Source organism: Epinephelus fuscoguttatus, linkage group LG2 (genome assembly GCF_011397635.1).
Source record: "Epinephelus fuscoguttatus linkage group LG2, E.fuscoguttatus.final_Chr_v1".
Classification (NCBI taxonomy): Eukaryota; Metazoa; Chordata; class Actinopteri; order Perciformes; family Serranidae; genus Epinephelus; species Epinephelus fuscoguttatus.
Window position 1 is genome coordinate 33,210,704 of NC_064753.1, and position 11,117 is coordinate 33,221,820.

Consider the following 11,117-nt stretch of genomic DNA (forward strand, 5'->3'; position numbering starts at 1 on the left):
TGCTACCTGAACAGCAGGAGCTGCAGTGATAGGTTTACAGCGCTGTCAATCATCCGGAAGCGGTGCGGGCGCACCCATCGGGCGCATCTCTCTCAGGTTGCTGTCGAGTTTCGATGCAAATACACTTCGGGCGGCTTCGCTTCAGTGTTTTATCCTGAGGGGAAACGGCTACCCACAAAAGAATCAGTGAGTTAGACTGAGAAAATGCAAGTGTCGGCAATGGAGAGGAGGATTTCTACCCTGACTCTACTCTGTCTGGGTGAGTATTTCTGCAAGAGAGAGAATTTCTGTCCTTTGCGCCTTACCGAGCTGCCACACCCGTTTACGCACCTCCAGGTATTCTGAAATGGAACAGGCCCAAGCAACCTGCTTATACAAATGGCCTTCTCACAAGTTTATTGTAAAATAAATCTAGTTTGTTTGTTTGTTTGTTTCCAAAAGTTAATTTAGGCAAACACATTTTTAGAAATCATGGAAGCTCTTGAGTTCAACATCATCCATTTTTAATGTTTTTGGTTCGACCTGTATTCTAGGTGTTCTCTCTCACGCGACAGTGGTTTCCAAAAGGCATATGGGACTTGCTTCAACATCAAGGGTGTTAATCAACCAAAGATTTACACCTAACGATTATTTTCAGTGTGAAACCACAGTCTTGATTAAAGAATTTGGTCTCTAAAATGTCCACTACAAGTTCCCATAGCTCATGGTGACGCCTTGAAACGATATAAAACGTATTTTTAACACAGCACAAAATCCAAAGAAATCTAAATATATTTAGTTTGCCTTAGAAGGGTAAGAAAAAGCAACAATATTCACTTCCCTGTGAATTTCTGTAGTTTTTTTGCTTTTAAAAGCACGCATAGTCGATTTCTTTTCTGTCCATTGACTAAGAGTTTCAGTTTTAAACATGTAGTAAATTATCTGTGCACAGCTCAGTTTCTGCTGCTGTATCATCTGCATCAAAGCCTGTAATGCAGTCAGATTGACGTGATAACTTCCCCACCGGATGTTATAATTGACAGGCACCAGCCACATGGTAATAATCAATATTCTCTTTTAAAATGTATTGCAGTGTTGTCAGGCGTTGGTGCCCTCGATGTGAACATACCTAAGGAAGTGTATGAGTATGCCAGAGGTGACAACATCACACTGCCCTGCAGCTTTAAACCCAGGGATCCTAACCCCTCACTTGTCATCATCTCATGGTCTGCCGAGGGTGCACAAGCCAACGCTAAAGAGGTCAGACTCCTACAGTGTGTTTCTATGTACACATGTGTATGATTCTCTTATCTGTCAATCAATAGAACTTTGTTTTTCTCTGACTTAATGTTCCTCCATTGCTCTCATTGTCTAACAGACCTTGATCCTCACTTACTATTCTCATTCTGAAGTCATTGACACCAAATCGCTGTACGAAGGCCGGGCGACCCTGGACGTAGATGTTCCCAAGGGAAAGGCCGACCTGAAGCTGTCCTCCATCACACTAGCAGAGAACAAGGTGTTTGAGTGTCGTGTCCAGATTCCCGGTGACGATGAGGGCAAGCCGGCTGACACTGCTCGTGTGGTGGTTCTAGGTAAGGTTTTGTTTTGTTTTTGAAGAAATATTCTGTGTGTTAAAAAGTGAATGTGAAAAGAGTTGTGTATTGCATGTTGTTTCAGGTAATATCAGGTATCGTACTGTAAGCACTGGAAAGCTTAGTGAATATCATGTTAAGCATTTAAATGTTCTGTAATGAAAGCTACTGCGACACGTCATGCTTATAGCAATGAAGGGCAAAAAAACTAAAGTAAAAGTAGATTATCAAAAAGAAACATACTGTGATAATCACTTTGCTTCCTGTTTTTTAGAACATTGGTTTAAACAGAAAAGGTGGTGGGTTTACCTTCCTGTTGTGTTACGGAGGGCTTTATTTGCATGGGAAACATACAATTAAATTGCCAAAGTAAGTGTGAAATAAAGACAAAATTATATGCACAATAAGTAAAGATCTACCACGATTTGGTTTATATACATGTTGCTAATGACTGAGTAACACCTCTGACACACCCACCAAACAAGAGAAAATGTACTTCAAAGCCTGGGGCACATTCAATCTCAAAACGGTGTGCATCGTTTTGCTACGGCTTCCAGGCTGAATGACATACTTCCTCAAAATGGTGGGAAACAGCGGGCAACGGACTTTAAAGTATGTCATCTCTCGTTCAGTGGGTGTGTCAGACGCGTACCCCAGTCAGCAGTGATGTGTACATAAACCAAATTCTGGTAGGTCTTTACACACTGTACACACAGTTTTGGGGTTTATTTTACACTTGCTTTGGCAATGTAAGCGTGTGTTTTCCATGGAATAAAGGATGTTGAAGGACAAATCACACTTTTTCCCCCTAGTGGCTCCATCTACGCCCATCTGTAAGATCGAGGGGAAGGCAGAGTATTACCAAAACATCAACCTGACCTGTAAGTCTGAGGAAGGCTCGCCGCCACCCACTTACACGTGGGATAGTCGAGATGTCAGGAATGTACCTCGTGCTCCACTCCCAAGATCCACAGACAGTAAGTATCAGTGACATGGTGTCTGACAAGAACATACAAGTCATCTGTCAGCACACAAAGGTCTACCTACCTCTGCAGAAGATCCACAAATCTAGATTTATACAAGTAATATAAACTAGTCTGTACCCAATGAGTGCACAGTTGCCCACATACAGTTTCACATGGTGTGTATTTGGGATGCAGGTCATAGGAAATTGCAGATGAAATAGTCAACTGAACCCATTAAGAAGAGCAATGTACTCAGACAGAGTTTTTGTGAATTTGATAGTACGATTGCTTTATTGAAAGTACAATAGTACCATTGTCAATAGTGGGATAGTTAAAACTGTACATTAGTAGTTGAGGTAGCACGTTGAAAGGCAGATAGTTAAAGTGTTTATATGTTGTAATGACTTAAAAGTGGGGCGCACTGGTAGAATGACTGACTTACAGAATGACACACTGACAGTTTCCGTGATTATGTACAGCATATCATACCATGACTTAGTCATGCCAAAAATTAGAAAAAACAACAAAACATTGGGCCACAGGGGGAGCCACAGCGATTGGTCGAATTGTTGCCATTTTTAAGCATTTTTTTGTTGTTATAGCGCCACCCAGTTGCCAATTAGAGTTAAATTTCTCCAGTCACCTTGAGGCGTCCTGTTGTACATATCTACCAAGTTTAGTAAAAATTGATATGGCGGTTAGGCCTAGATAAGAAATTAGCTTTCTAGCGCCCCCATTTTGTTTGATGGGGTCAATAATGGAGGGGTCCCCTCAGATTATGTGTGGTCATATGCCTACAAAGTTGCGTGGTGATCGGTGAAACCCTTGAGATGTTATACACCTTTATGTGATGAGCCACGCCCTCCGCAATATTCATTGCCTTATAGAAGCTCAGTTTTAGTAAGTTTTCCAGCTTTTGCCAAGAGGGAACTTTAGATATTGGTCCCTAGATTATGTTCACCAAGTTTCATGCAGATCAGTCAAACTTCCTAGGAAGAGATCGATTTTAAGTGTTTTTCAAAAAATTCAAAATGGCGGAAAATCATTTTACAGTCTTCTCGGTGTACTTTTGTGGCAACACTGTTGTAAAATGACCTCAAACAACATAATCCATATATGGTATTTCTGTATTGCAGTTTCTTGCTACTTGTTGTAGTTAAATGTCTGATCAGCTAAAATCAGAATACAGTACAATAACATTTTCAATTACTACAATAAAAAGCATTGATTACTGATTGGATTTTATTAAAATGCAGCAACGCTGAACAAAGTCTATAAATATTAAAACAATAAAATCATGATTACAGTGATGCCTGTATGTGACTGCCTCTCTCTCTTTCAGAGGGCGGCATCCTGTCTCTATTCAATATCTCCAAAGAGGCATCAGGATTCTACATCTGCACCTCAGCTAACAAGATCCGCTCTGCTACCTGTAACATCACCCTTGCAGTCATGCCACGTGAGAGACGCCTTTTTTTTATAGCAGCTTTTCATTAACAGTCTGGCAACTTGGTGTTCCCACTGAATACATCTTTAGCAGTGCATTATAATACCTTTGTTTTCGTCTTTCTCTTCTCTCAACTCGTCTTCCTTCAATCCTGCAGCTTCCATGAACATTGGCTCCACTGCAGGGATCATTGGTGGAGTTGTTGCCGCTTTGATCGCACTCATCATCATCATCTATTGCTGCTGCTGCCGTAAGAAGAAGAAGGAGGAGGAATACGCCATGGGGTAAAGTTTTCCTCCCTTAAAGACACACTCACGCTGACTGATAACCAAGATGCTGTGATGTGAGCAGCCCAGTCCCTCCAGGATGTTGCGGTGGCAACAATTCACGCAAATTCTGCACGACCTTGCAATTTTGTCCAGTCACCACAACTTTACAGCAAATTTGACTAATTAGAATTGGCAGAGTCTTATTTCATTATCGAGCCACGCTCATCTCTTCCCTGTTCCTCTCTCACTGTTCATCATGAGACTACTGCTGCACCCAGGACAGAATCACACACACTGACGTGGCTAACTGTTAGCATCACACGGCTAACGTTACCCAACATTTATTAAGGGGTTAATTGACAGAGCTGAGTTGTTTCTGTGTCTGTGTGAGATTGTTGAGACCATTTACAGGCTTCAGATGTTATCTGCTGCCGCTGTGTCAGCTCATGCTAACTGGGCAGAGAGGGCAGGAGGAGAGCAGTTCAGAGTGATGGACCCGCAGCGCTGCATTGAACAGCTGTCCCCCTCCCAAATAACCCCCCACCATCACCTATAGATTCTAATTGTGTGGGAAACACTGAATGCTCATGAAAATAAGCTCTGAATCTGAGACAGAATCACAACTGTTTTTGCAATTATCACATGCCCCCGTAATTTCACTGCAAAATGCATGCATGGCAGTTTTTTAGAAAAGCTCCTGTGAAATAATTTCAGACCGAAACAATCACAAAAACAGCTCACGAAATCTTGGAGGGACAGATACAGTCCATTCATGAGGCTAAATGAGGAGATTTACAGGCTGAGGAATCAACAGTCTTCTGTTTTCAGTCTTCACAAAATATTAAACGCCAAAATACTTAATTTACAAAGGAAAAGAGTTTCCAGTAAATAATGAAAAGGTCAAGAAATGTAATCGAAAAAAATGTACAGTTATGTTGCCGCTTGCTCACAGAGCATCTGAACATGCAGGATCCAGGGAGCCGTTTCAACATTTTATTGTAGGTAGGGTAGTCGAACAGTTCAATGGTGGTTGTTGGATGATTTTTTTTCTATAACAAGGAATATTAAAAGAAAGTGTCACTCCTCTGCATTATGTTAAACAATAATAATAATGAAAATAATATCAGAAAATTAGGTTTTATTTACTCTTTCTCTTCATTAAACATCAGTTTAAACTCAGGAATCTTAGAACAATTACACAAAACGATGTGTTAACTTTAAATAATACACACAGGATTAACACAGTAAAATATTATAAAAGTGAAAAGTCCTCTCTTTGTTTCACCTGGGATGTTGGGAGGGACTAAAAAGAGTCACAGGCCTGGAGGGTGGAGTTTTATAATCCTGGGGGAGTGGTCTAGTCAGGAGTGCAGGTGATGCGGGTAGGGTGGAGACTTGGGTTTGAAATTGTATTACTAGATATTTCCGTGTAAGAATATCATACGACCCCCCCCCCCCCCAACCTGATGTTTTAAACTCTGACTTCCTCTTAATGTTTGTAAATGAATCACCAAAACAGACACTTCCAAATATCATTCATTCCAGCTGACATCATGAACAAACGCAGGAGCCGCAATTCAACATACCACATTAACACACCTCAGATATTTGCACTTGTTCTGTTTGTCGAGGTCTTATTTGTTCCATTTGATCAAATTACTTTCATCCTATGTCTGTCTCTCATTGTTTGATACAGCCTGTATATTGTGTGTTTTTGTACTGAGCCGAGCCAAAGACAGATTTTGGGATTTCAGAAAAACACAAATCCTTACACTGTTCACACAAGCAGCCTGAGAGATGTGATGTGAACAAAGACAATATCCCACTGATGTCACTGAGTCATATATGTTGACAGGATTAAGTGCATTAATGGAGTGCAGAGTGTTACTACAGACTATCTTGCAATGGGATCACACCAGCCGCAACCCTGATCCACGACTTAAAACCAGTGTGGGCCCCTTCTCTACTTCCTACCCCCCTCTTCCAGGCCCCTTGTTAGGACCACACCCATTTTTAAACTCGGCTTTCAGTGTAACAACCAACCTCATGATGATCATGCACGGTTGTGACACTGTTTCATTTATAGATCAGTCCACAGACAGACAAAGAAATACAATACACTGAAACCCCTTCACACCCCAACATCTGACTGTTGTGTTCTCTTTCCAGAGTTCGAGGGGAAGAGTACAGCGACAAAGAGCCGCCCAGAAATGGTGAGAGTCGCCATGCTGATGGGCAAGAGGACAATCATGGTTATGATGACCGTGCGAGGAGTCCTGGTGATCGCAGTGACCGCTACGAGGAACGGCGCGAGCGCAACTACGAGAACCGTATGGATGTCGACAACCGAGGCAGGGATTATGATGATCGGCGCAGCGACTACGATGATCGGCGCAGCGACTACGATGATCGGCGCAGCGACTACGCTGATCGGCGCAGTGACTACGATGATCGGCGCAGCGACTATGACGACCGCCGCAGCGACTACACTGAGCGACGTGACAGGTATAGTGATCGCAATGAGCGCTATGACGACGAGGGGCGCTATGAGGATGACCGCCGCTATAATGATGACCGCAGGGACCGCCGTAATGATGACGATCGCTATGATGAGCCCTATGATGATCGCGATCCTGACAGACCACCCGTGCCAGCCAATAAGCCACCGAGGAAAGACTACGATGTCTAAATTCTCCAACCTGAATCAGCCACAGTCTTCAGTCTCCTCTTTCAACTCCACTGACTTTACCCCAATGAGAGCTAGTTACGTCACACTCCAGGTGTGACCTGATTGGCTCAAACAACATTTTTGCCACCATGGATGTTGTTGTGAAATAATTGGCTCAAACACCACAACTGTACCAGATCCAAGAAGAAGCAACATGTGTCATTTTATGTTTGAGATGTAGAACAACTCTGAGTTGTTTGTGGGAGAATTGGTTGAGGAAGGGTGGGGAACTCAAGATGGCGGCCACAAAGCTTGATCTGTTTTCATATTTCAGATTTTGGGGGGGATGTAGGGGACACACTGCCTGCAATATTTAGATTGGTTTGTCCCCCTCCAAATAAGAACATTAAAGTAACATAGGACTTATAAAGAAATAAAGAAATTTCCACTATAAATTAATGCAGAAGAAGCACAAATCGGTGCAGAAAAATACCACCAGAATCCAGGAAATTAAGTCGTTGATACCAAAATGTCCTACCCTTTAATGAAGTGGGGGGCACTTCATATATACCACCCCCCAAATGTTGAAATGAAACCTACCCCCTTGTGTGTTTTAAACAGGAGCCCTGTTTTCACCGAACGCTTTTGGTATGGTACCTTTGGAACCAAAAGTAATCCTTCAGACTTGGTAACTAGACCCTAGCATTTCCACCGCAAACAGTGTGGGTGGGGTTGTTGTCGCTCTCTGCTGTCGCTCACTGCTCCATCCAGCTCCGTATTTCCTCATTACCGGTGACACACATGGAAGTATGCGCTACCTTTTAGTACCAGATCTGTGAGCTAGGTACCCCAACAGAGGGGGGACCAAAAATGGGGACATACAAAATGGTTCCATTGGTACCATCCACAGCTTCTCACAGTGGAAACTTGAAAAAGCTCACCGAACTCAATCGTACCGTACTGCTCGGTGGGAACAAGGCTAGGGAGTAAGTTGGTGAGGTCAACAGTTACAAACTAATCCAAAAATTAGGTGGCATTTTATCTTTAGATTTGATATGTTGGCATTATTACATAAGAATGCCAGGCCTTATTATGTCTGTCTCTGTTTGTCTTGATTTTAGATGACTCTAGCTGTCGGGTGAAACTGTTGGTAGTTTGTTGCTTTAGGAAGCTACCTCCGCACTACAGAACAGGGCTTTAGATTTGTGTCTTTGTTTATGCTTGATAGAGTCATTTTTGTTTATATACTGTCTATCTTTGTACAGGAACATATGTTAAACCAGTTTTAATGTCCTCTCTGGTTGGTGCTATCATGTTTTCTGCACCATGATTTTCTAGAAAGTAGAACTAAAACTTCCTCTTCCTCTCTTTTTTTAAAATCTTAAATGAATATAACAATGTCAATGCAGTAGGCCAGTGATGCTAGGCTTAGGTCCCGCAGGCCTAATGTGGCACACGATAGCGTGCCGGGGGCCAGCTGACCATTTTCAAATTCACAATAAAAATAAATTGATGCACAACAAGAATTGTTGGCACTTTGAATGCAGATAAGATTCCAGAGTGCATAAACGCGCGTCAATATAGAGCATGTTTCTAAAAAAAAAGTGCCAGGGGAGGATCCACCAAACCCCACATTAGAGGTCTGATCTAATTGCTGTGACTGGATTTACATCATTTATTAATTTTATCAGATAAATATTATTACTGTTTGTATATTAACTGGCCCCTAGCCTCCTGCAAAGGAAGCTGAGTATCCCTCAGTGGGATATATAACCTCTTTATGCTGTACGACCCTCAAATATGTTTTTAATTATGTCGAATTGTTTTAAAAAGAGATTTCTGTTGAAATGAAATGCAATGGAATATGCAAAAATAAACTTTTTTATTATTATCTTAGCAATTGTAAAAGCTTTACACTGGGGTTTATGTTGTGAAATATTGTAATGCATTCCATTAATGAAATGTGCTGTAAAAAAAATAATGCTGAAATAAAGTGAACAAAACTGTTTCTTGTAACTGTATGAATCCTGAACACTAGATGGCAACATTACACCTCCCAACAACTGAAGTTTCATATGATTACAATTAGTCCTGGGCATACATGTGGAGCACAACGGAAATATATTTCTATTTGTAGAAGCACCAATTGTTGTATAGATAGTTGTTATTTGGGGGATTCATTCACATCTTAAACTTTCCCCTCCATCACCTCCACCATCCATTGTCTCATTGTCTCTGGAAATAGCTCCCAGGCCCCCCTCACCACTCTGCTGTGTAAAGTTACACAACTACTCAACTAGTACCGGATATGTAGTCATTTGAGCTTCAAAATAAAATAACAAAAAAAAAAATCTGCCCAAAATATATTTCAGGTCTTCTGCTACATTATGAACAATCCAGACATCTCAGGTCATCTCAGACAGGTCTGGTCAGCTTTCTGTCTCCAGAGTCAAAACTAAACATGGAGAGGGAGCATTCAGTTTTTATGCTCCATATAACCAGAACACACTCACAGAAAACTGCAGGTCCGCTGCAACTCTTTTAATTAAGGCTGAAGACTTTTATGTTTGCCCCTTTTATTAAATCAAATACTCGATCATGTCTTACACTTTTATTCTTATAGTATCTGACATGGTCATAGTCTGTTTTAACTTGTTTTTATTTCTCTTGGCTCTTTAATGGATCTTTTTAATTGTATTTAAATGTTATTTTATAGTGTGTTTCTTTTGCACTTTTTAGGTCTATGTAGAACATGTGAACTGCCATGTTGCTGAAATAAATAAACTTCCCCTGCCTTAAAAAATATGACAAGCCATCAGTGTGCGTTATTCTTTTCAGTGATAGTAGAAGCAGATACTGATATTTTTAACTTTACCCATAGGTCAGCCTTAAAAAGCTACTACTACTCATTAAGAATGTTGGCCTCATTATTTTGAAATGTTCAATATTTCAGTTGTTCAGCTTTTATTCCAGTATGGTGTTTAGTTCTGTGCCCAAAGTCTTTGTAGAATGGGTATGTTAACTATATGAATATATCATTTGATTTGAATGGAATGTGTCTTTATTTGTATATTACACATAAGTAGGCTAACTGGCTAAGTCGTACTTGCCATCAGATTAATGCAATATAAACTAGAGCATTTGATTCAGTTTTCAGACTGGTTTTATTTCACTAGCAAAATATAAGCAGACTATAGCAACACTAGGACCCATGTCGTGCACTCAGCAAATAGTCTTGCTCTTTGTGTCTTGCTGTAGCCTAATGTCTAGGTATCTGTTAATTAATGGTGATGTAGACAGCTTACCAGAGCAATGAATGAGTGACTCTGAAATAATGTATTATTAATTATCATTGTATTGTATTATTAATCAAAACTAAAGGAACTTTGCAGGTATTTCAAAAATATACTTCTGCAGGCACCATTGCAGTAACAGTATTGGCCAGCGAGTTATGGTGAAATGATGCCAAAAACTTGTAAAGCTCAACATGGTCTAATCCCCAGTTATATAGCTGAGCTTCTGACTACCTATATGCTCCAAGTCGTGACCTCAGATCCCCAAGCCTACCCTCCCTAGTGGTTCCTAGAAGGAGGTTGGTAACTAAAGTTGACCACCAAGGCCCTGAGGCTCTGGAGCTGTCTGCCTGAGGAGATGAGGCTGGCTAGCCCATTACCCATTTTTAAATCATTGCTTAAAACATATTTTTATAGGAAAGCTTTCCCTTTTAGTGCCTGATTTGTAATTTTTGATTTGTGTTTTATTTCCCTTTGTTCTATTTTTGCCTCTGTGCACACAATTTTTCTCAGCTCATAATATTTTTAAAACAAATATTGCATTGTTATTGCTGTCTTATTTTCGTGCACTTTGTGAAGCAAAGTGCTATACAAAAAATTAGATAATCAAATTCTTAATTAATAAATGCTAATAATAATACCACTACTACTACTAATAATAATACTAATAATTATAATAATGACAATGACAACAACAATAATAATACTAATAATACTTATACTAATATTAATACTACTACGACTATTATCATTATTATTATTATTATTATTATTATTATTATTATTATTATTATAAAAGCTTACACTTCAGTAGAACACAGGTCGTAATTTTCCCTCAAACCTTGGAAACACTTGTTTTTTCATTTACGTCCTGCCAACAAAGCTTTTATTTGGAAAGCCC

At 40.3% G+C, this 11,117-nt stretch overlaps 1 protein-coding gene across 1 annotated transcript; it reads left to right on the forward strand.

The window, feature by feature from the left end:
• Window positions 1-77: 77 nt before the first annotated feature.
• LOC125903677 (cell surface A33 antigen-like) lies at window positions 78-9,728 on the forward strand. Its single transcript, XM_049600742.1, has 7 exons — window positions 78-259; window positions 1,073-1,239; window positions 1,358-1,574; window positions 2,387-2,551; window positions 3,882-3,998; window positions 4,144-4,270; window positions 6,425-9,728. Exons 1-7 carry the CDS (start codon window positions 205-207, stop codon window positions 6,942-6,944), a joined length of 1,368 nt encoding a protein of 455 aa, XP_049456699.1. The 5' UTR covers window positions 78-204; the 3' UTR covers window positions 6,945-9,728.
• The last annotated feature ends 1,389 nt before the right edge of the window (window positions 9,729-11,117 follow it).

What these genes read in the sequence shown, in the direction of transcription:
- LOC125903677 (XM_049600742.1), top strand. Translation starts at nt 205, where the DNA reads ATGCAAGTGTCGGCAATGGAGAGGAGGATTTCTACCCTGACTCTACTC. An exon ending in TGCTCGTGTGGTGGTTCTAG is followed by an intron (nt 1,575 to 2,386) that starts GTAAGGTTTTGT and finishes TTTTCCCCCTAG; the next exon opens with TGGCTCCATCTACGCCCATC. An exon ending in ACTCCCAAGATCCACAGACA is followed by an intron (nt 2,552 to 3,881) that starts GTAAGTATCAGT and finishes TCTCTCTTTCAG; the next exon opens with AGGGCGGCATCCTGTCTCTA.